A 25,595-nucleotide genomic window follows, 5' to 3' on the forward strand; every position below is an offset into this window, starting at 1 on the left:
TGCTCCTTGAGTTTAGAAAAACACTTTAAACCTTAAGTGGAGAACTTCTCAGACATGGACGAGCTTCGGGTGCGTTGGATGACCGCAGTCAGTGCTGGACCATAATCATTTAGAATGGAAGGCCGGGTAAATGCTGTGGACGGGACGTGGGCTCTCTAAACATTATGATTCAGAACTCATTTCCTGTCCTGGGCCCACGCAGGCTCTTGGTGTAAACTCTGGCATGTTATTTACTCAGATTGTCGCTGTGAGTGGTCTGCATCGTATCATGTTACCGACACCATGACATTATCCATGACGTTACCCCTTCATGGCATCATTTTTCTGTTTGTTTTTGGTAAAGGTTAAATCACTGGCCATTGCCTCAGTTATTATCATTCTTGGCCTTTTATTATGTATGTTTTCACTGGTGATCTGTTTGTAATCTCTATAATATGGACGATGATTGGACTGCCTATTTTCATATATATATACTTTACGCTATCAGCAAAACTGGGATGTGAAAGAAAACTTTGGGATGGGAATCTATAGTGTGGATTGATAATACCAGTACTGCCTTAACAATAATTTATTCAAGAGGTTCCCGTCTTATCAAAGGGGTCATTCATCATTCTGTGAATTAAGAAAATATTGTCTTTATCATCTTGTCATCAACTATTTGCTTTGTAGCTGGTTCTTGGTTAGCAGCGTTGGGTCCAGACTCATTTGGGGGGGGGTAGCATGTGCCATCCCAGCCCCCCCACGGACTCACCCCTGCTTGTCAAGGCGAGAGTCTGTCTCTACTCTCTATGGGCATCAGGAAAGGCACCAGTCTGCGAAAAGCGTGGAGCACACTGGCCCAACCGTTAGCCATCTGAAACGTTCGGGGAGACTCGATTTTGGGAACAAATCTGTTTGCTGTCTGGTCTGAGCCAACATGAAAAGTCTGAGAGCGTTTGCGGGTGAGGATTTGAACCATCGGATACTCTTGATTGGTTCTGTGCTGCACACTGACGCTGATTACTCTGATTTGCTGGTTGTGTGCTGCTAGCACACACTGCTAGCACACTACTAGCTGCTGCTAGCACACAACCAGCGAATCGACGCCCTATGTGGGAGGGGGCGGACTGCCGCCACGAGACTAGCGCCTGCGTCTCGCTCCAGCGCAGAACGTTCTTGCTACTTTGCAGTTGGCAGTAGTCTGCGCGGTGTGTTTCAGTGCAGCTTTTCTGCCAAATTTTCAGACAAGAAGCAGCGGTGTGGTCGGAAAAAGGAAGTTGGCCGCTGGTTTGAGTCTGGGCGGTGTGTATGCCCCTTTCAACACCAGGCATTACGCCAGAACGTCGACTCACGCAGTCTGGTGTATTCGAAAGCTCCAGTTGGTCTGACCCATGTAAACCCACCCCAGTGACAATTACCCTACGCTCCAACAAACCGAAGACAGAAACAATAAATACAGGCTTTTATAGAAACCCTGTGATCCGCGAATGTTGGTCAACCGAATGTTTTGAAGCGCTGATCCGTCGGAATGATATTATTTGATTAGACAGCTTGCTTACCGTCATGATAAAATGTTAATATTTATAGTAAAGAGTTAAAGTTCAATCTTTCTTCTTAGATTCTCATGTGAAAATTGGTCCATTCATTTTTTATTTCGTACACTCGCCATAAAAGAAAACCATGGTCTTGTAGAAGAACAATTGGCATTTCATGAAAGAAAGAAAGAAAGGAAGAAAAACAGATTCTATTAATGTTCTTATGAATAGCATCAATAAAAAGTATAATTATTATTAGACACCAATAGCCATCACATCAAACCATCCACTATGGATTTGAGATAGTTTAACCCACATACATCCAACACACAACACAAACAAAGGATAATACCTACAGCACATACATGCACCATACACCAAACACATTCTGTCTACTGTCCTGCCCTGCACTTAGTTCATTCAATGATCAATAAATCCCACAGTCAGGGACATTACTATTACTGCTACGAAGAAAATCAATATTCCGATTTTTTGCCGTAAGGCCGGAACTGACATTACCTAATGGTAACTCATTGTCAACACAAGGTCAAAGTTCAGTTACTGCATCCTAAAGTTGCGGAACAAAAGCCCGCTGAACGACGGCACTGTGGCCACGGTTCACATCAGAAACGTTTCTATGTACACATTCGCTCCGGCGCATAAATAACAATGACCCTGTTCTTTTATCTCTCTAACTACTTCCCCACCCTTTAAAGGTTTATCCCTTTATGGTTTCACGGTAGTTTTCATTGTTTTATGATTACTTGTCCCCTGAGAATTTTTGTCTTATTGTAATTCACCCGTAAATGTTCAATAAACTACTTCCATTTGAAAAGTGTACTACAAATTAGTTTATTCTTATTATTTGTTATATACACATAATTGACAAGGATAATTAAATATGTTATTCACATTGGATAATTGTATAACAACGGTATGTTGTGAAACAGCTGGATAGTGCCATAGTGGTTCGTGTGTTCGCTCCCCAACCCTAGCCCATACCTGGGCTTACCAAATGGTAAATGTCATGTATAGCTAGTGGCTTTGGTTGGGGCGCTATGGTGATGCGTCATGTGATTCTTCAGAGCGCGCATGCATTGCTGCTGCATGCGCGCTCTGAGCTGCAACGTGTCAGGCTACATGTTCATCACAGAGGAGCAGCCATCAGCCGGCCGCTGCATGTCTGACCGACTGTCTCCCTCTCTCTCCCTCCCATCTCTCCATCTCTAAACCATCTGATTCATTCTCTCTCTTCTCTATGGCTGTATGCACTCCCCCCCCCCCTCTCTCTCTCTCTATCTCTCTCTCTCTCTATGGCAGTAGGCACCCGCTCCTGTCTGTCTCTCTCTGTCTCGCCCAACATCCCTCCCCCTCTCGTTCACTCTCACTATCTCTGTCTCTGTCTCCTCTGTGTCTATCTGATGACATTGTTGTGGGTTAAACGGTCACAACTCATTCCAATCAGCCCCACAGTGGCAGTAGATGCCGTTCTGTTCCGCATTGGCGTGGATACAAGACAACAGACCTCATGACATAACAGCCTGCAACATGCTTCTCTTCCATGCAGAGATCACAGATAAAGAGATTAAACACAACTTGAACTAGCTTAGGACACGCTCTTCTCCGTAACAAACATCAAGCATTCCTCAACATAGGGATCGTCCGGTGGTTAGTGTAGTGATGGAGTCCCAGCGGAAAGGTTCTGTGTTTGACACCAATTGTCTGCAGCCTCCCTGTAGACGTCAATGAGCAAGATGACCCCTAACCCCTACCTACCCCAAATGACCCTGTGGAGTCTGTGTGTGGATGATGGCTGGTTGAAGCAGCCTCCCCTGGTCCGAGTCTGACTGATTGGACTCCGGGGCTGGGTGAGGCTGCACACTTGTTGCACATTGAGCAGTCAATGTGAACCTGTTAAATCAGCCATCACCGCACACACGGAACATGGAGTACCACGTCCTCTATCCTTGTCTACAGACTTCAACAACAACCCGGATTTCTAACACCGCCACCCTGCGTGGAGTGGGGCGTGGACCTTGTTACAGACCTGTATCTAAAAAACTGCATGTTGCTTTGGATAAAAGTGTCTGAACGTACAGGACACACAGGATCAAACAATATATAAGGAAAAACAAAATGTACAGTTTAGCCATGATCCATCAGTTCCTCGAGGGAAGTTTGCTCCAGGCCCCCCCCCCCCTCAGGAGCCTGAAACAGAACTAGACCACTAAATCATATAGTCCCAGTGCTCCCGAAGCACGGCCAACCAATAGAAGCCGGGGGCAGCTGTGTGAGTGAGATAGCCCCCCAGGGCCCTTCCCACCCCGCCACAGCTGTCACAACACCAGGAGACACCGCAGAACCGGCCGTACAGCTAGTGAGCATATTCCGTAAGGGCCCAATGGAACAGGACGGCCATATTGAATTGGGGTAGAAAGGTAATGGTCGGGGGGGGAGCGGCGGGGGGAGTAGACACACACACACACACACACACACACGCACACACACGCACGCACACACACGCACACACACGCACACACACACGCACACACACACACACACATACACACACACACGCAAACACAAGCACACACACACACACACGCACACACACACACACATACACACACACACACACACACACACACACACATACACACACAAACTACACACTAAATACATACTGCTTACTAATTTCTCCCCGTCTCTGTGGGCACAAAATCTTAACAGTGGAACAGTGATTCCAGTAACTATGGCTGCTCCTCCTCTAGACATCTGAGCCAGAGAGAGTCTGGAGAGTTCTGGTTTATTCCTGGAGCGACCCAGCAGACAGACAAACCTGCTCTGTTGTCCAGCCAAACTTTATGGGTGTCGTTCTGGACCAGAGGGAAACACAGACATTCCTCTTCAGGATCTGAGGAGGACAGACTCACTTTAAAGAATGGGGCTTGACGTCAGGATACAACATGAGGCTGTTGGCAACCTGACAGCAGAGTTCAGCTTTTGGCTAACAGTTGGCCAACCCATTGCACTATTTAAAAAAAAGAAAAAAAAGAAACACGGCTACATCTTACACATTTCATCTTCATTTTTGAACATTTTGTCCTATTTTGAATCTATACAATCTGTGCTATCTGTACAATGCGGTTGCAGAGAGAGACCATGGTGAAACGGTTGACGGTTGTTTACGAAACTCTTTTGGCGCGCCTTTGTTACTGGCAATCGGTAACCATGACACACTGGAACTTCTGTATTGACACCAGTGTTTTCACACTATCGATTGATCGGCTTGGTGGGATGCCTATTGCCTATTGTTTTCCCTTGTACCTCGGCTGGGAACCTCACTACGTGAGAGCTGGAAGAGGTCTTATTTGATTTAAAATAATGAATTACTGCTAACTCTAAAACTATCTCACGTGTTTTCTTACAGATGATTGCACCCCAACTGATTCGATGATGAAGATTACATTATGAATAACATTTGCTTTCGCTTTTATATACTAACAGTTTGAGTCAATAAAGAAAAGTAGACGTCACCAAAAACAGTTGTCACAAAATATATTTATTCAGCTAACAAAATGTCCACTTCAAAAATGGCAGAATGGCAATGAATGATTTCCTGGTCCAGAAACAATTGGTATAAGGCGGATTTCTTTTTGTTGCTTTTTGCACCAAACACAATCATCATAATTATGCTCATGATTATTCATTACTCCTTGTAGATTTCCATTTTTCTTTAATTATCATTTGAGTCTTAAGATATTGTGGTCCAACTTTAAAAGTATCTTCATGATGTCTGCTCAGTTATACTTCACACGGAGCACCTGGGTGACACTCGCATCGGCTCGGAGTGGCCAACATGGCCGCCCCTTTAACAGGAGATGTTTCTTTAAAAACTGACGAAACAAGACAAATAAATGACATGGTATACAAAATAATTCTTTGTCATACGACCACTTTTCTTTTTCTCTTGCCGTCACTTCCTTGCAACAAATTAGACTAAACATTAAATTAAAGACGTCACATTCGAAATTTCATTCAGCAAGCAAGAAAATGTAGAAATCACTTGATCACAAATCAATTTTTTTTTTCTATTGGTACAATACATCACATGTATTACTAGGTAGGTACTATGTACTTCTAAGTATGTACTACTGTATGTATTCCTATGGAGCTCATTTAGGAAACAGATTTCCTCACAACATGGGACAGATGCATTGGATGTGGAACCAGGTATTGATTTAACATAGCTATGCTACTAGCGCTAGCATGTTAATGCTAACGTGGTTCAAATGTTGCACTCAAACAGTAGTCACAAAGCAGGTCAGTGCCCACAGACATGGCCTGTACATCCTGTGCATGTTAGCGCGCATGTGTGTGTGTGTGCGTGTGTGCCAGAGGCGGATTTTCAGAAGCAGTTGGCCGTGCTCGCTATGCCTACCACTGCGTGTTTTAAGCCGGCGTGATCCTGCATTGCAACGGGAAGAGGGAGATTACAGACCGACTGGCAGGACGAGAGATGGCTCGGCCGTCTGTACGTCTGTCTGCAACCCACTAACATGAATTGATGACACAATTCAAGACCCCCCTTCCCCCTCGCATAGCGTTCTGCCTCTAACTGGCTGCTTGGTTAGAATCTCAAAATTGGCACGGCTACAGCTTGACGCTAACATCGGCTAACCTAAGCTAACAGCCGGCGCTTTCGCCGCAAGCTTTGTCTCACGCCGGAGTGATGGAGAACAGCCGAGTGCCGTGTGTGGTGACGCCGGCGCAGCAGCACTTCCACTGTTCCTAGGAGATGAATTACGGTCTGGGCGCGATCTCTGGTTGGTTGTGAAATCTAAATGTCATTCTAAGCGGCGGGGGAGGCTATGTGTTCGATTAACACGCTCGGCGGGGTTGAGGGTTGGGGGAGGCAGTGGCAGTGGCTTTTATCTTTTTCTATTCAGCTCGTTCCTTTCTGGTCATGGACCGACTGCTTTGTGGCACTCTGCAGGACAGGGAGGAGGAGCAGCAGGGGGAGGCGCTGAGGACGGAGGAGGCGGGGGTCTTATTGGAAGGAGGCCTTCACGGTACGGCCCTTCAGGGGCTGGGGGGGGCGGTAGTTGTCCACCATGCAGCAGGCGGCCTCGCCCAAGCTGCTGAACTGAAGAGCTCTGAAGCTGGCCATCTGTGGAACGGGAGAGGGAAGAGGAGGAGGAGAAGAAGGTGGTGGTTAGACCCTGTCACCTCATTGGCTACCGTCTAATGGGCCAATGCTAACAGGAGCAGGAACGTACAGTGACATGGGCGTATGGATGTCAGTCGGAGGGTTCCCGGTTCGAACCCCAATATCCAATATATACATGTAGGCATGCTTCAGCAATCTATGCCCAGCCAACTCCTTGTTGATATGTATCTTAAGCTCACTTTAAGTGTCTTTGGATAAAGACGTCTGCTAAACTGACGAAAAAGTAAAGTAAGGTTGAGGTGTTGAGTTGTTGCTTGTTGGAATATAAATAGGGGGGCCCTGTTTGGTTGATGGATTAGGGGAAGGAGGTGTGGCTGTGGGTCTACAAGTGCTGAAATGGATGGAAAATCGAACTGGAAGGAAGTGAAACTAAAACTGTATCTTCTAGCAAGTGGTGTTACTAAATAGCATGCCATTAGGTTGAAGGTTTCTTCCTTAAGTGCTTCAGACATCACTTCCAGTCTTTCAATGCACCACAAGACCACAACCCTATTGGACAATCCCTGATATCTGAAGAATATCAATATATTGACAGCTAATATCAATGAAATGATAGTTGTAATCCTTGGTCATACATGAAAATATGAATAATTGATAATATTCAAATGGGCACTTTTGAATGAAATGATGACGATCTCAACTTGTTGGGAACTGGAACGACGTATTTTGCAATGTGCCAAAGTTGTGTCCACACTGCACCTGTTTACTATTAAGACAAACAATCCCTGTCTGCTGGTCACATGACCTCCATATCCCAATAATCCTACAAGAGGAAGTGGAGGTCAATTGAACTGAGGGTGATATGTTAAATATTTAGATGTTTTAGCTTAGTAGAAAACCCCAACAGCTGTGATTTTGCACTCATTGTGTGAGGCAAGTGCCCCCTTCTTGTGCAGTCTGGCGACATTCCCCTGCTACATAACTCAAGGTACAACATACAAACAAACAGCTTAATTTACAGTAAACTTAGGAAAGTCTCACAGAGGCGTTCACATCTGTTCACGAATATATATTAAAAAAGTGTGGTCACACGAAAAACCCTCACTTATGACCGCTATCAAACTCCAGTCCTCATCATAGCCAGTCTAGACCAGCTCCCCTGATACGCACGGTTATAGTCCCACAAGGATGAGTGCTGTTTCTGTCCTAACTCCTCCACAATGGGAGTCTTCTTCTCTGGGCTTGGATCAGGTTTCCCAAGGTGAAAATCTGGATCCGCGCCGGACAACCCTCTCCTTGATTCAGGTTGTAATGGTCGAGAATAATAAAAGGCGGGAATCAATATTATGGGGCCTGCCTGTGCGTGTGAGAGCTGCCCTCTCTCTCTTATCCCATCTACGGCGAAAAGCCTCTGGACTGGCCAGCAGGGAGCAGTAGGTGGGTTTACCTGGGCCGGGCTGACGGAGATGGTCTCCTTGCAGACGATCCAGGTCACGCTCTCCAGGAGAGGGGGTGTGGTCAGGGAGCCGTCGTATGTCCAATAGTCAAGGCAACCGGGCAGGAGGGTTGTGGGGTCGAAGCCGGGGAAGGTGGTCTGGTTGCCCTGAGAGGGAAAACGGCAGGAGAAAAGTGAGCGGAGGTGTGTCGTGGTCGGAGGACAGGATACGTAAATGAGGGAGGAAGGGAGCTAGGTGGGATGAAGAGCAAGCGAGTCTTACTTTGGTCTTGATGGCGCCGAAGGTGTCCAGGACCTTCTGGAGCTGTGCGTTCTCAGCCCCGATCTGCAAAAAACAAACATTTTACGATAAGATAAAGTAATACTCTCAAGCAGCTGGAACAGGAAATTAAGATGTCTGATAATGGTCGGAGATGTCGTAGGTTGGGTTTTCCATACCGCTGCAATAAATATAGTACTATAAGATAAGTGGATGGGATAAGAGGGCAGGATAACGAACAGACCAATTGTTCCACTCCCAGCCAAAATGTCTGGGTTGAATCCACCCTCCATGACCACCAATTACATGTTAGCATCTTTCCTTGCATCCTACATGTTAGCATCCCGAACCCCTACCTGCTCATTATGAAATGTATTAAATATCAAAGTCTGCGAGATGACTTAGAAGAGTAAGAGTTAATAATCATATAATTATGGTATCCAGACAGTATCTTTACCATATCCATGTACATGAATTAGCACAACACAACTACAACTAGCACCAACAAGAGCACATTAATGCTAACATCTTTGGAACACATTTATTATTGCATTGGGGTACTGACCTTCAGGAATACTCCGACCACAGCGAGGCCATCAGACTTGCTGGCTGCTTCTCCAAAGCTGGGGTACTTGGTGTTCCAGTGCACCAGGTGGAGCTGGGAAACGGAGGGACAAAAGGCACCGGTAACTTGATTATTCACAAAGCACTGGCCGGGATTCTTTGGGCTTCTGGGGACCTTTGTGCTGTGCTTGGAGCCCATCAGAAGGGTTCACGCCTGGGGAGGTACATTCACTAGGAGACTGCAGGGGTGTGGAGGGCTTGGAGACTTTTCACTCAGGCTCAGGATTTGTACTAGAGTGAATTAATCAAGCAACGCGCAAATGGGTCAAAACTGAGACCTTTTGTACTCTGCTTGATTAATTCACTTCCAATATGAAGGTTTTCTAAGTTAAGAATGTTTCAATTCAAAGCAAATATTTAAAACTTTACTCTGTACCATCATGGTTCCTTTTATTAATCTATTAGCCACATTACTGATTGATTTATTTAATTGCAGCCAAACAAACAAACAAACAAATGACTAGCTAGGTAACTCATTCAAACTAATAAAGACATTAAATTCATTAAGTACTAATTTACTAGAACGCTTTGAAGACACAAAACCGCAATGCAGAAGGATTGTGCATATGTTGGATTATTGATGGTTTCTGGGTTTTCTCTATTTGGGAATTTATTGGTTTATCAGGTCTAGTTTGTGTTTTAGGGGGTACAGTATGTGGTGGTTTATTGTAGCCAATGTGGTGGTTTACTGGGCCTAATATGTAGTGGTTTATGGGGGCCTATGTGGTGGTTTTCTGGGTCCAGTATATGGTGGTTTATTGGGGCCTATGTGGTGGTTTTCTGGGTCCAGTATATGGTGGTTTTTGGGGTCATTTGGTGGTTATCTGGGTCCAGTATATTGTGGTTTATGAGGGCCTATGTGGTGGTTTTCTGGGTCCAGTGTATGGTGGTTTTCTGGGTCCAGTATATGGTGGTTTATGGGGGCCAATGTGGTGGTTTTCTGGGTCCAGTATATGGTGGTTTATGGGGGCCTATGTGGTGGTTTTCTGGGTCCAGTATATGGTGGTTTATGGGGGCCTATGTGGTGGTTTTCTGGGTCCAGTATATTGTGGTTTATGGGGTCCTTACCTCTGCGGGGTACTTAGTCCCGTCGACGGTGTGCTCGGAGCCACGGTCGTCTGAGCCTCCCCAGTGGAAGTGGAACTGCTTGAGGCGGTAGACCCCTGAGATGGGCCCGTTCTTCAGAGCTGAGGAACACAAGAGATACAGTCGATAAGAATACATGACATATCATTCTATTCAACTACAATATATTTGAGGATGCTAAGTATAGGCTTTTGAGGGGGAATGCTCCTATGTCAAATTCCACATGTCATATATAACAATATACAAAGTCATATCAACGGCCATATGCCGTTGATATGACTTGAAGTATTAAGGATTGAAGTTTGAATTTGATTAAATTACAATGTTTATTCTACTTTTATTTTAATACTTTATACTTTCACGTACTTTAAGAGAAACATTAAAAAATCATATTGCAAAAGAACCCAGATCCTGATAAACCACATTAGCGAGTGTTGAGGACGTGAGATAGCCTTCAGATTGTTTCTTACATTCTTAATAAGACGTGTTTCCAAGTATTACAGGTAGTAATATGTTCAGGACTTTTTTTTTATCAAAGGAAGAAACCATAAACATCATGAAAATGGTACACACACACACACACACACACACACACACACACACACACACACACACAAACACAGACAGGCAATCTGTTTGATGGCAGCCGCATTAGTTCCTGTTACGTAAGCGTGTGTGAGTGTGTGTGTTTGTGTGCATGCATGTGTGTGTGTGTGTGTGTGTGTGTGTGTGTGTGTGTGTGTGTGTGTGTGTGTGTGTTGCACAGAGGACCAGACAGGTTGTGTCCAGGCCTACATAATGTCCAGGTATTGTTCATATCAAACAGCATTATATAAAGACGCTATTTATACACCACGTTGCATCAGATAGTCTATCGCTTAGCTTAATCTCTCCTCCACACACACATCCTCTCTTTAAGCAAACTGCACTATTTGTATATATGTGTTTTTATTTGTGTGTGTGTGTAAGAGTGTGTGTGTGTGTGCTTGTCTGTGTGAGTGTGTGCGTGTGTCTGTGTGTATGTGTTTGTGTGTCTCTACCGCAGCCATGTGATGCATGATCATGACCATTACTTTGCTCACTAACAGGCAGCACAAGAACTGAGTCACATTAAAGGATTCACACTTCTGCATAATTAACTGGCAATTATCAAAGAATAGATATTCATTTTTTCAGGAATGCACGATTAAAAATCCAGTGCGATATGATTTAAATTCTTATAGGAATTACAAGGATTGTAGGCCTATTCTATTTGTAAATAAGAATAAAACATATTAACTGCTTTTCGTCATTCATATCGCACTGGATTTTTAATCGTGCAAAAAATATTATTAGTATATATTTTTTGGTCATGTACTTTCGCATCTGTTCTGTCTTTACCTTTAATCTATTTGTATTCAAGGCTCAGTATGTTACCATTTGTACTTCTAAGAGCATCTTGACCGTCAACTCAAAGAAATAATGTTTAGATATGCAAATAATAATCGTACAATACAAACATGATTATCTGCAGAATAATTCATACAGTGGTGCATGTAATCTTAGCCGCGCGATGGTCTGGCTGATTTGATAAGCCTATCTCTCCGTCATCACCTTGCTTGACTTTGACCGGCTTCTCTAATTTCTCTTTAGTCGGCCCACTATGCTGGAGGCCCTCAGTCAGTATATGCTCACACAAACACACGCATGCGCGCCAACGCGAAGACACGCGCGCGGGCGCACATAATCACACACACAAACACCCCCGCGCACGCCCGCGCGCACACACACACACACACACACACACACACACACACACACACACACACACACACACACACACACAAACACCAGGTCACCTCTAACGGGTACCGCGTGTCAGATTAATGGTTAACCTAACCCTGTCCCACTAAGAAAAGGACCAGTGCGCCTTTGACCTCGTCATAAATAATGCGGTCTGCCGTGGGAAAAGTTGCGTTACCAGTCATATCTCTATTGTGTAAGAGTGAGTGTCTTGCGGGAGGCTCTCACTGACGCCGCTCATCGTGTATATTCGTCAAATAATCCCTCTCTCTCTCGATTTCATAAAATAACAATAGCAATACCATGCCGAAAATACGCAGCTCCAACATTGCTCGCAGCGCAATGGGCCATGCGCATTTCATGAATATGCATGGAGGTAAAGAAGATCAGTTAAAAAGACCCTTACTGGAGCTGTCTGTGTCGTCGGTGAAGGTCACTTGGAAGGAATGTCCGTTGTTGAGGATATCAATGCAGTCCTTAGGATCGTACTTGAGGCAGAGCGGCTTCAGGTTGGCGTCGAAAGACGCATCTGCAGGTACTATGTCGATGGGGGACTGGCGGGGCCCGTCGGCGATGGGGAAGTTTGTGACCCATTTCTCTGGTCCTGAAACGAAAAAAATGAAAAGAAAAAATCATGACCTCAGTGTCACACTGTTGTAATGAAGGTGTGAAATTATCAATTAATTGTAGGTTGCAATGGCATAACTTGTCAATGGTTGCGTTTGAAGGCGCAAAATGCCAGCCTCCTATTTGCCATATTAGCCATATTAATTCCTTTAATGACCCACCATATTTTTAAACGACAGGAATCGTGATATTTGATTGACATGCTCCCACCCTCTCCCCTAGTAGGCTATGTCAAATGTATGAATGAATATCTTGTCAATATGTAAATTGCCTCACCATTTTCGGCACTGTATCCCCAAGCGTGAGACATGGTTACAAATTGACTATGTAGAGCTGTGAGTTCCTAAATTGCTTCGTTGTGCCCGGGTGCGAAGAGCTGCCTGAGTCCTCGACCTGACAGCGAGCAGGGCTTATATAGGGTCCCCATCTCTCACCCGCCGCTGGCCGCACGACGGAGAACGGGAGGAGTCACACCCGGACAGCTATACTGCAATCTAGTGAGCATCGATCTCTCTCTCTCTCCCTCGCGCTCTCTCTCGCGCGCGCGCTCTCTCTCGCGCTCACCGTCTCTCACTGTATTTCTCTCTCTCTCCCTCTCCCTCAGCGTCTCTCAGCGTCTCTCTCTCTCTCTCTCTCTCTCTCTCTCTCTCTCTCAAATAAACACACACACACACACACACACACACACACACACACACACACACACACACACACACACACACACACACACACACACACACACGCACACACTCTCCAGTCCTCCCCCTCCACTTGCGCCAGTTACTTCTTTCTTTACGCTTGAAAACGATCCGTGCTTATTCCAGCTCCAGTTTCGATATCTTTTTAATATATCGCATATAAACCAAAACGAATTTCAATGAATATCATTCATATGCTGGGACGTTGAGCCACGTATGGTTGGGAAATAAACTGAAGCATTCGTTCAGGCTACAGCCTGCCCCATTATACAGAAGGGTTTGCTAACGCATGTATGTTAGGTAAAGACTTTGCAGACCTAAATCCCATGCGTGAGGATATTCGGTTGTTATTTACAGGGTATAAATACTTGAATCATAACCGTAAACAACTGAGTGGTATTCATGCATGCTACATTTTTCGCTCTGGAGGTAAAACTCTTGCGCCCAACGTGGGGCTCGAACCCACGACCCTGAGATTAAGAGTCTCATGCTCTACCGACTGAGCTAGCCGGGCGATGCTAACAAAATCCGTTATTTCCAAACCACTTTTTGGACTGAATGTCCACTTTAGTGTACTGGAGCGGAGAACAGGTGACAGGACAATTCTTTGGGTATGCATTTTGTGGGCTTATACCCTTGACCTCTGTTTGTACAAATATGCATGCATAACCGTATCACAGAAATGGCGTTTCTTTCCAGGCGCAGTAATAGCGTCACCATAGATGTGGTCCTCTGCTTCGGCTTGTTTATGAAACGCTATACAACGTGAGCAGAATACAGCGCGTGGGGAGCGCGGAGGACAGCGGTGTTGGAACGCCACCTGCTGACGATAAGGGGCTTGAAATTCAGAACCATTTATCGTTTTAATGATTAAGCTGCTTGGATTTTATTTATATTATTAATAATATTATTAGCGAATAATTAAAAAAATATATAAATAGTATTGAAACTACTTTACTGCTAACAAATTCCTCATTGTTTAATTGTTGAACGTATATGCTTGTTTCTCTCAGTTCAGGTACGCGCGAAATCCACATTCATATTTGTAAATCACGATTGTTAATAATTATAATTTAATTATGCACATCCCTCGAGTAATTTTGTTTTTCCCATGGATGTAAAACCTATATGAATGTATAATATATTTATTTTGTATGTGTTTAGTACATTATATCTATTTATATATGTGTCCAATACATCCATATATATATATATATATATATATATTGGCGTTTCTGCAAATCAAGCATAAAAAGTCTTCCCATGCTTTGCTCGTCGAACATATTATACGTCATCAGCCAGCAGCCTGAGACAAACACACGAGGCTACACAGCAACTCCCCAGTGTTGCAAATTTGTTTTAAGGTACGTCGAGGGTCCTCCTTCGTTTTGCCCCCTCGGTGAAATACATGTAGCCTATTTGTGTTGTTGCACATCCTTTAAAGTGTAATGTTATGAAGTGAATTGTGGATTTGTTGGAACTTAAATTGTCACTTGTGCCTTAGTTCACACGCACACACAGTGCTGCTCTCTCCTTCTCCAACGCGTTGTAAACATTAGAAACGAAAGCTTTCAGTTTAACAGCCTAACTTTTCTAACCTCGCTTTATTTCCCCTCACGAGAACGGTTGTTATACAATGAAGCCATTCGAGAGTTATGGTTCGCAACGTTCCATTGGCATCGTTTGATGATGAACTTTCTTGGCTCGGGTGCCTTTCCAGTAACCTGACAATTCTTACCATATCACCTTTTTTGCCAACACTTTAAGAATCATCAACCAGAAAAACACCTTTTCTTATTCCGACTGAATGATATTCATTGTGATGAATGACACTTACACGTACGATTAATTATGCTATTACTCTTTGCAACTTGACTGTTTTATTTTTTTTCTTTAGTTGGGCAAGCACCAGTTGTCCACACATTTTCTTCGATGTCACATCATTGAAAGTGATCTATTGAATGTGTGGGACTGCGTCCAGGCATGTATGGACTACGTATGCGTAGACGTTCTTGCACATTAAAATTATTTTATTTTTTTGTCTCGGTCATAAAAAAAAGGGAAAAAATGCTTTATTGTTTAGGTTAAGACAAGCATGGATCATTATAGCGAATCTGGAATATCTGAGTCAGTAAGGAGTACTTACAGAATCGTAACATGCTGATTGTTGTTTCCTGTTCTTGTCTCAGGTCAGTCATGGGGAAAAACAAACCGAGGGTTAAGAAGCAGCAAAATGTCTTCCAGGTGGCCAACAAACAAGGCAAAAGTAAGAACAAGGCAAAACGAGTCAAAACCTCACTGAAACAAGTAAGCACACTCACATTCTGCCTTGATGCTGTGTAGGTGTATGTATTTATTTGTCACTCCTGTGTAGGGCTGGCCCGAATTATTCGAATATTCGAATACTCGTCTTTTTTTTGTTGTTGCTAGAATTGCAATATAATGTCAGCAAATAATATAATATTTGGGATATAAAAGTTAGTAACATTGTAGTAGTATATTGCTAATTTAGGAGGATATTACAGCACTAAGTGTCACAGCGCATCCATCACCTCACCTCCGAGCACAGCGCAGTGAGCGCACTAACTTCAACATAGACATTAAACGAGCTGGTTCATTGAACGAGCGAGAGAGGTGGAGGAAGAATAGATATCTTGTTTCCCTTAACTGTATAACATAACATTAGCGGGATCTCGGGAGGGAAAGTAATGCTTAGCAAAATGCTAACCTTAGCTTAGGTGTTTGTTTACGTTCGCTGTACAGCGCCGCGCCCATCAACTGTGACTGGCTTGCTGCAGAGCGTGAGCGTCTTGGGAATACCCGGTCAATATAATGGATATAATATGGACACATAAGACAATCAATATTCGGTATTTGTTATGGATTTATTGTACAAATTCCCTGAAAAGATGCACGTTCCAGGATGAATTGAACAGCCCGCGTAATGGCTGGTTCAGACTACACGATTTCAGCCCGATTTTGCCCTCGTTCGTCGCAGACAAAGTTGCGAGTCGTACACGATTTTGAAAGGTCTTCGACGAGACGAGGTCTTGTAATGTGACATGCTTGCGATCTGCGATGTTTTCGTCTGCGACGTTCGAAAACCCCACGACGAAAAGTTTGCCACGTCAGAATTTTTTTGGGAATCGCATGACCGTATCCATTGTTGACATGAGGGAACCCCGCCCCCAGTTGCGTGAGGGAACCCCACGAACAGCTGGAGCTCACGCGCAGTGTTTATCAACTGACTTCACTGCATTACGCTGAGTACACAGTAACTACTACAAAAATGAATACGATCAATAGCAAGAAGAAGAATGCTAATAAAGAAAACGAGAGAAAATGGAACAACATAATGGAGACAACTTTGGTTGAAATGTCGCAGCAACGTCCCTGTATTTTCGACGTGTCCACAAAGGAGTTCCACGATAGGTTGAAGGGATAAAGCCTGGAGAGAAATAGCCGACGCTGTTGACCTACCCGGTAAGTTTGGAGCCAACAGCTGTTGACGTGCTAATAGCTATCATAACCTATCATAAACCTCAAACCGCCAGCATAATGCCTAGTGCTAGGTACTCGGGATCCATTGTTGACGCTCTGTTGCTAGGCTACGGTGTTGCTGCGGGTACTTTGTATCGCTCATGTCACGCGCAATGCAACTACTGTGAGGAGTTGCTGCATTGAGCAGATATAAAAACTACTGGAACCTTTATGACACAAATGTAAAAATCATTAATGTCAGTTCTAAACCTTAGATATTCTAAATATCTTGCAAACGTGAATGATACAAAGAGAGCATTGCACCCTCTAATCTTGTAGTGTGGCCAGTCTTCCGACGAGACAATGCCCGATTTCCTGGCTCTGTGATCGTATAGTGTGACATGTTAAATCGTGGAGGAATATCTGAGAATCGTGTACTCTGAACCAGCCATTAGGGAGCTTTTCAAACAGCTTATTTGAAACGGAACAACAGCTGTTCACTTCCACGGGGCAAAAAGTAAGGAACTCCAACTTACTTAGGCCTACTAATTAACGTTGAAAAGCTATTAAATCTTCCACAAAATATACAGTTACTGTCAAAATCGCTTTCAGGGAGTATATAGGGATAATTAATGTTGTTTTTGATGATGTGTTTTTCTGGAACGAGTATTCGAATACTCGCTCGGAAAAAACAACGACTATTCGAAGCCTGAAAAATGGCATTTGGGCCAGCCCTACTCCTGTGTTTTCCAAATCGTATACTTTTTTTATTTTTTATGTGTAGAACTTACTGCAGCTCCTCTTACAAAGTATGTACTGTTGCACACAGCGTATCTTACGTCAGTCAGAGGATTGTTGGGCAGAATAGCCAAAAAGCATGCTGGCTTGCATACTGCGAATTGCGGCCGGATGTAGTACAACATCCTGGTATTATTAGCATACTGCATTTCCATGCTATATCTTTTTCAGGCGTATGGCATGGGTATTTGAACGTAGGGTTAGTATATTAAGAATGCTATAACCGCTATACTGAATGGCTGTGGCCGTTTAGCTCAACAGTTAGAGCATTCGCCTTGTGTGATCCTGGGGTCGCAGGTTTGTAGATGCCACCCGCTGCGAAGCAGTGTGTTGTTGGAGAAGCAACATCACGTGTGTACGTGTTGTCTTTCCAGATGAACGCTGTGAAACATGAGAAGGTGGAGAACCTGAACCAGATCTTCACAGAGGTCCAGAGGGACGTGAAGAGCATCTCTAAAAGTGTGCCTCCTGCGCCGCAGAAACCCACGCAGGTACAAGGCCCAAAGTCCCTCAAGTAGGCCGTTGTTGTTCCACCAGACATGCTGTTGTCTGGTCCTCAGAGCCACTTTAAAATGTAGCTGTTGGTGACATCACGAGTGGGTGTGTCTAACAAGATGTGCCCAGCCTAACTTATAGGCTTGTCGTGGGCTAGTCTATCCATTAGATGACACTACTTTGTGATGTTACAAGTGGATAGCTTATGAAAAGGTTTGGGACACACCTAGTGGTTAAATAGGCACCCTTTAACAGTAACACTTCTTGTTTTTCCTGAGGACTCAATCTGTGTTTTTTTTTTTCTGTATCCGCAGACCGTCAGAGAGCCGGCGAAGGAAGCGGTTAACGTGGACAGCGCTGCACAGCTGTTCTCCCAGCTTGGGCAGAAGTAACCAGTGGGGTGGATCCACTGGTACAGTCTGTTCTCCCAGTTGGGGCAGATGTAACCAGCGGGTTATCTGCTGGTACAGTCTGCTCTACCAGCTGTAGCAGATATAACCAGCGGTTGTATCCGCTGTTACAGTCTGTTTTACCAGCCAGTATAAAAGACTACAAGAAGAAGGCGGACACATGTATAGACTTTTGGAAGTTGTCACAACAACATGACTTTGAGCTTGAGATTTTCTTGATTATTTTGACACAAATTGTAATTGAGGAGATTGCAGACGGCTTATCTTGTACCATTGAAATAATTATTTACTATATCATTGGATTGTATTTGTGTAGTGTGCATGTAAGCGTGTATAGGCTACATGTGAATTTGTGAAATATGGACTGATGTTTAGGGATGGTATAGCCCACTTGACGTTTTCTTAATTAAAAAAAAAAAATGTTTTATACATTTGTGTATATTAAATGATTCCACAACTACATTCAGATATACTTGTGTTCATAAATGAGATATCTTTCCACACAGAACCGTACGTAACCCTGAAAACAGGACGTGAAAAGTTGCTGAAATTATGCTTTTGGAGATGTCTCCGACAGTGTAGCGTTGAATCAGTATTCTATCGACGTCGCCCGTCCGACCCAGCTGACACTCGAGGTTCCTGCGCGTCGGGGACTGGCTGATTGCCTGTCTCTTTGGCAAATCCTGCTCGTCAATAAATCTCAAGTAGACCAAAATATATAAACCGCAAGTCGCAAAAAAAAATGGAAAACTGACAGCGCCAAACAAATGTGACCTTTCAAGGTTTGCAGACTCGAATTTGATGGTACGGACCTCGTCATCCGTACTGGGTCCAACTGTTTAATTTAAGATCTGTTACGGCCTACTCTGCAGAACGTTAACATGTCTGAGGTAGGCTATTCAGTAGCATTCATAATTTTAGATTTATTGTTTGTGTGGTAAAATGCTCTAGAACAGTAAGGGATTGGTCAAATATCAGTAAATCCTATTTCACTGGGCTAATGCTGTTTACATTCACCGACATCTCTCATCCCAGCATAGTGGGACTGTGTGGTGGTCGTTAGTGGTGCGTGTACATCCTAAATGTCTCCCCATCGACATCCAGATGGCTCTGTATCTGGAGCGACAGCGGGGCGGTGCTACGTCGCCCCCGGGGGGAGTGATGGAGCAAAAGAAACTCACTTGCGCACAGTTTTTTAAATGTCATCTGAACAAAGCGGGTTGTCCCCTGGGTGTGTCTGCGTGTTTAGTGTTTGGTTGAGTTGTGAAAAACACAAGTTTTGTTCCCTCCCAGCAAACTCCTAGACGTTTTTTGTTTTAGTCCTAAATATATGCAGATGGATCAATTATAAGTAAAAGATGAGGTTTACATTCCTCTGCTCTGCTCGCTCAGTGTCTGTCACTAATGATGTTGACTGAGCGATGTCTATAATTAAAATCAAACAAAACGTAATGGATTTTTAAAATAACCTTGATTTATTCATTGTTGTACTCGGAGAGTCGCCTGATCACAGGGGATTAGTTAGAGGAGTAAGGAGCGGGGAAATTAAATGTCATCTGCGATCTTATCCTTGATGCTTTTAATCACTGTTTAAAAAAACGTCCACCAGGTGGCACTTGGAGGAGACTTTTCAGTCAGGTGCATGCATGCATTACTTTTCCTCAAGAGTTTTTGGGTACACGCACGCTTGTGAGTAAACGTGTGTAGCCTATGTAGGTTTATGTGTTTCTATGTTTCTAGGTTCATTGGTTGCCGTGTGTATTTGTGTGTGCACATGCGTGATGCGGATGGAGAGCGGTCTGTCCTAATGCCAATGAGGTCCTGTTGCAACCTGGTCTCACAGGAATCCGTGAAATGACCACGGATGCTTAACTCAAAATCCGTGGAATCCTCACGGAAACACGGCAATTTCCGTGATATGGCCACGGATTTTGCTCCAATGCAAGTTAATGACACTCATATTCCGTGGCACACACACAGAACCCCGTCTCAATGAACGAGTTGACCACGGGCGCTTAACTCAAAATCCGTGGTGGCCTCACGGAATCACTTAAATTGTCCCTGATATGCCCTCGGAACTTGCTCCAATGCAAGTTAATGACACCCAATATTCTGTGGTACACACACAGATCCCTGTCTTAACGATATATATATATATATATATATATATATATATATATATATATATATATATATATATGAATGAAATTCATATTGACGGTATGGCACTATATCCCTATTCTCGCCCATTCACCCATCTTGAATTTAATATACCATTTTCGTTGCTTCGAGGAGGTCTGGTGGTCTCCGTTTATAGTAAATAAATAAATATATTTAACAAAATAAATAAATATATATATACAGTGGGGCAAAAAAGTATTTAGTCAGCCACCAATTGTGCAAGTTCTCCCACTTAAAAAGATGAGAGGCCTGTAATTTTCATCATAGGTATACCTCAGCTATGAGAGACAATGAAAAAATAAAAATCTAGAAAATCACTGTCTGATTTTTAAAGAATTTATTTGCAAATTATGGTGGAAAATAAGTATTTGGTCAATAACAAAAGGTCATCTCAATACTTTGTTACATGCCCTTTGTTGGCAATGACAGAGGTCAAATGTTTTCTGTAAGTCTTTACAAGGTTTTCACACACTGCTGCTGGTATTTTGGCCCATTCCTCCATGCAGATCTCCTCTAGAGCAGTGATGTTTTTGGGCCTTCGCTGGGCAACACGGACTTTCAACTCCCTCCAAAGATTTTCTATGGGGTTGAGATCTGGAGACTGGCTAGGCCACTCCAGGACCTTGAAATGCTTCTTACGAAGCCACTCCTTTGTTGCCCGGGCGGTGTGTTCGGGGTCATTGTCATGCTGAAAGACCCAGCCACGTTTCATCTTCAGTGCCCTTGCTGATGGAAGGAGGTTTTCACTCAAAATCTCACGATACATGGCCCCATTCATTCTTTCCGTCACACGGATCAGACGTCCTGGTCCCTTGGCAGAAAAACAGCCCCAAAGCATGATGTTTCCACCCCCATGCTTCACTGTAGGTATGGTGTTCTTTGGATGCAACTCAGCATTCTTTCTCCTCCAAACACGACGAGTTGAGTTTTTACCAAAAAGTTCTTTGGTTTGATTTTGGTTTCATCTGACCATATGACATTCTCCCAATCCTGTTCTGGATCATCCAAATGCTCTCTAGCAAACTTCAAACGGGCCCGGACATGCACTGGCTTTAGCAGGGGGACACGTCTGGCACTGCAGGATTTGAGTCCCTGGCGGCGTAGTGTGTTAGTGATGGTAGCCTTTGTTACTTTGGTCCCAGCTCTCTGGAGGTCATTCACAAGGTCCCCCCCGTGTGGTTCTGGGATTTTTGTTCACCGTTCTTGTGATCATTTTGACCCAACAGGGTGAGATCTTGCGTGGAGCCCCAGATCGAGGGAGATTATCAGTGGTCTTGTATGTATTCCATTTCCTAATAATTGCTCCCACAGTTGATTTCTTCACACCAGGCTGCTTACCTATTGCAGATTCAGACTTCCCAGCCTGGTGCAGGTCTACAATTGTGTTTCTGGTGTCCTTTGACAGCTCTTTGGTCTTGGCCATAGTGGAGTTTGGAGTGTGACTTTTTGAGGTTGTGGACAGGTATCTTTTATATTGATAAGGAGTTCAAACAGGTGCCATTAATACAGGTAACAAGTGGAGGACAGAGGAGCCTCTTAAAGAAGAAGTTACAGGTCTGTGACAGCCAGAAATCTTGCTGGTTTGTAGGTGACCAAATACTTATTTTCCACCATAATTTGCAAATAAATTCTTAAAAAATCAGACAATGTGATTTTCTATATATATATATATTTTTTTTTTGTCTCTCATAGCTGAGGTATACCTATGATGAAAATGACAGGCCTCTCTCATCTTTTTAAGTGGGAGAACTTGCACAATTGGTGGCTGACTAAATACTTTTTTGCCTCACTGTGTGTATGTGTGTATATATATATATATATATATATATATATATATATATATATATATATATATATATAATATATATATATAGGCCTATTTATTTATTTATTTTGTTGCTTTGAGGAGGTCTGGTGGGCTCTGTGTGTGTATATATATGTGTATATATATATATACATATTTATTTATTTTATACGTAGACCACCAGACCACCTCGAAGCAACGAAAGTTGCTTTGAGGTGGTCTTCATGGTTGCTATGGTGGTTGCCATTGACCGCCCCCCATATCTTTCAATTTTCCACAGTTTAGACTTAATTAACGTAATTAATAAGTTGCTTTTTTAATCAACGTGACCAATTTTTTTTAATCACTGTCTGGTGGCTAGTTACGTCACTCTGAGAGATGTGCACGGACATATTTGGTAGTGACACAGCCAATAATCTATTTGTGAAAGCAAAACATCAAGCTCATTGATTTAACGAGGCAGGGTTATTTGAAATAATTCATTGAGATATCATGTGTCAGAGGTCATTCCTCCCCCTGAGTCTGTATTGACTATTTTTGGTGATTGAAATGCTCATTGCAAGCTTCCTATTCATGTCTAGTGTACCCCTACTGTCCACAAGCACCCCCGCCTCCCCATATGGATATGGAGAATTGTTGCCACATCCCATTGGTGGTGGTGTCAGTATATTTGAATGCCCATATGAAAGAGGGCATTCAAATATACTGCAATGATCAATTAGGAAGCCCAAGCCCTAAAGGAAGTGATGCAATAGGTAACTTCTGAGTCAAGGTAACAAGTAGGCTATTGACCTGGGGTCTCTTTTATATCAACGGGGGTCTCAAAGGACGCATACGATTATCAACTTAGGGATTCCAGCCCTACAAAAAATTACTCATCAAGTGCTCCATCTCGTTGCACCTCACCCAGCGGCTCGCTTGCAAGATTTTGGCCTGAAGTTCTTCCCAGACCTACACCCTATCCATCCAACGTGCATATCTGAGAACCAGGACCCTCTTTATTAATGACAAAAAGTTATGAGAGAATTTCACACTAACTTTTTGTTATCTCATAAGGGGCGTGTTGCCGGCTGCTTTTGACCTTTTTAACCCCAGACTTCCGAAACTTGTCCACCGGCCAGCTGTATCTACACACCTTAATGCACAAATTTACACCTCCATCCCACCAAAAATGGGGACCATAAACTAACCTGAATTATGCACATTTACCTTACTGTTGGAAGTCACGCCCCTTTTCCCACATTTTTAAGATAGCTAGAGATGCCAAAATGTATACACATATTTCAGGGTCCCGAGAACGACATATCTGAGATTTGGAGTTCTAGCCCTTGCGGAAAAAAAGTTTTCCAAAATGGACAGTTTTTTGGACAAAGCCTCAGAAGTGTTGCCTGCAATACCTAGTGGTTCAGAATGTGGTGGAAAGACAGTTTTTGTGATAGGAAGGTCCTACCGCCCTTACTCCTACCTTATTCTAGGGCCTAACTGGGACCCCCACACCGAAACATGGCCCTCTCTGAGCTTGACGGCATGGATTGGGGGGTTCCGGGTTAGGATCAGGGCTGGCTTTTTTCCAGAGACCAACAATTTTCCCAGTTATCCCAAGATACACCCTGGTTGAAGGTCTAATGGACAGAGATTCTATCTCTTGTCAACTAATTTGGATTAATTTCTAGCAACGGCTTGTTGCCAATGCGTTTCAATGGAGCATTTGATGAAGCTGTGTGAGCCTTTCCTGTAGGGCTGGAGCCCCCCAGTTGATAATCGTATGCGTCCTTTGAGACCCTCGTTGATATAAAAGAGATCCCAGGTCTATAGCTTACTTGTTAATGTCCTTGCCTCAGTCACCTATTGCATCGCTTCCTATAGGGCTTGGCCTCCTAATTGATCATTGTAGTATATTTCAATGCCCACTTTCATATATATGACACTGCCACCACTGGGACGTGGCAACAATTCTCCATATCCATATGGGGGGGGGGGGCTTGTGGACAGTAGGGGTACACTAGACATAAATAGGAAGCACACTAAGTAGGAGGAATGACCTCTCATACATGATAACCTAATTAATTGTTTCAAATAACCCTGCCTCGTTAAATCAATGAGCTTGGTGTGGAAGGGGGCGGTCGATGGCAACCACCATGGGATTGTTGTTTTGACGAATCCTGCGCAACCCGCACCCCCTTCTGAAGTCAAAAATAGTCTCCCAATTGAAATGCATTGATTTGATATTGAATAAATTAAATATCAAAATATATATTATATATACGATTATTTAGTTATATTATAAGTAGACCATGTAGCTATTATCGTTATAATAAGATCTGTATCTGAACATTAACAATCCACTTCCACCAATCCAATCAACGAAGAGGGTTGTGACACCAACTAACACGGTGTACTTTTTCTATGGGGAATGTGATTCAGGTATAACCAGACAATATTTAAATATTTATAATGTAAAAAAGGACCCTATATGTAGGCCTACAGCATATCATACATTTGACATGTAAATAGAGTTAGACTATTATATGTATAAGGTTATAGGCCGAATTCGGTTAAAATGCAGCCTCTGCTGGCCCACAACTAGATCATCTCGTTGTCTCGTTATACGCTTTATAAGTTAATTATATTTAAATTATTATAACCACTTAGCATTTATTTTCTTGGCGGTATCATTACATCCTTTCTCGTTACATCGATATAAATTATTGTTATAGTGAGATCTGTATCTGACCATTGACCATTCTATGAATGAAATTCATATTGACGGTATGGCACTATATCCCTGTTCTCACCCACACATCTTGAATTGAATAGAGACCACTTTTGTTGTTTTGAGGACGTCTGGTGGTCTCCGTATATATTAAATAAATAAATAATTAAATAAATATAAATATGCATGTGTATATATATATATATATATATATATATATTTATTTATTTATTTATTTATTTATAATATATGGAGAACACCAGACCTCCTCAAAGCAACAAAATAAGTAAATAAATATATAGGCCTATATATGTATGAATATGTTTGCATATATATATGTATATATATACATATATAAATACGCAGACCACCAGACCCCCTCGAAGCAACGAAAATGGTTAACTAAATTCAAGATGGGTGCATTGGTGAGAATTGGGATATAGTGCCACACCGTCAATATGAATTTCATTCATATACGTATGTATATATATATGGTCA

General features: G+C 43.1%; 2 protein-coding genes across 2 annotated transcripts; one reads left to right on the top strand and one right to left on the bottom strand.

The window, feature by feature from the left end:
• Positions 1 to 5,055: 5,055 nt before the first annotated feature.
• On the bottom strand, positions 5,056 to 12,954 carry LOC307088791 (carbonic anhydrase 1-like). Its single transcript, XM_079754786.1, has 7 exons — positions 12,795 to 12,954; positions 12,298 to 12,495; positions 10,092 to 10,210; positions 8,965 to 9,057; positions 8,403 to 8,465; positions 8,132 to 8,287; positions 5,056 to 6,684 (listed from the first exon to the last, which is right to left on the bottom strand). The coding sequence occupies exons 1-7, from the start codon at positions 12,826 to 12,828 to the stop codon at positions 6,565 to 6,567; spliced, it is 783 nt and encodes a 260-aa protein (XP_079610912.1). The 5' UTR covers positions 12,829 to 12,954; the 3' UTR covers positions 5,056 to 6,564.
• Positions 12,955 to 14,411: 1,457 nt separating this feature from the next.
• Positions 14,412 to 18,830, top strand: rbis (ribosomal biogenesis factor). The gene is made up of 4 exons (XM_079755112.1): positions 14,412 to 14,580; positions 15,406 to 15,523; positions 17,869 to 17,985; positions 18,304 to 18,830. Exons 1-4 carry the CDS (start codon positions 14,480 to 14,482, stop codon positions 18,379 to 18,381), a joined length of 414 nt encoding a protein of 137 aa, XP_079611238.1. The 5' UTR covers positions 14,412 to 14,479; the 3' UTR covers positions 18,382 to 18,830.
• Positions 18,831 to 25,595: the final 6,765 nt, after the last annotated feature.

The sequence above is a fragment of the Pollachius pollachius genome (genome assembly GCF_949987615.1).
Source record: "Pollachius pollachius genome assembly, chromosome: 17".
Classification (NCBI taxonomy): Eukaryota; Metazoa; Chordata; class Actinopteri; order Gadiformes; family Gadidae; genus Pollachius; species Pollachius pollachius.

Excerpts from the sequence above, each read along its gene's own strand:
- LOC307088791 (XM_079754786.1), bottom strand. The coding sequence starts at position 12,828 with ATGTCTCACGCTTGGGGATACAGTGCCGAAAATG. Across the intron at positions 10,211-12,297 it reads CGACGACACAGACAGCTCCA|CTCTGAAGAACGGGCCCATC; the intron begins GTAAGGGTCTTT and ends TGTGTTCCTCAG. Across the intron at positions 8,288-8,402 it reads TCGGCGCCATCAAGACCAAA|GGCAACCAGACCACCTTCCC; the intron begins GTAAGACTCGCT and ends TTTCCCTCTCAG.
- rbis (XM_079755112.1), top strand. The coding sequence starts at position 14,480 with ATGCTTTGCTCGTCGAACATATTATACGTCATCAGCCAGCAGCCTGAG. Across the intron at positions 15,524-17,868 it reads TCAAAACCTCACTGAAACAA|ATGAACGCTGTGAAACATGA; the intron begins GTAAGCACACTC and ends TTGTCTTTCCAG. Across the intron at positions 17,986-18,303 it reads CGCCGCAGAAACCCACGCAG|ACCGTCAGAGAGCCGGCGAA; the intron begins GTACAAGGCCCA and ends CTGTATCCGCAG.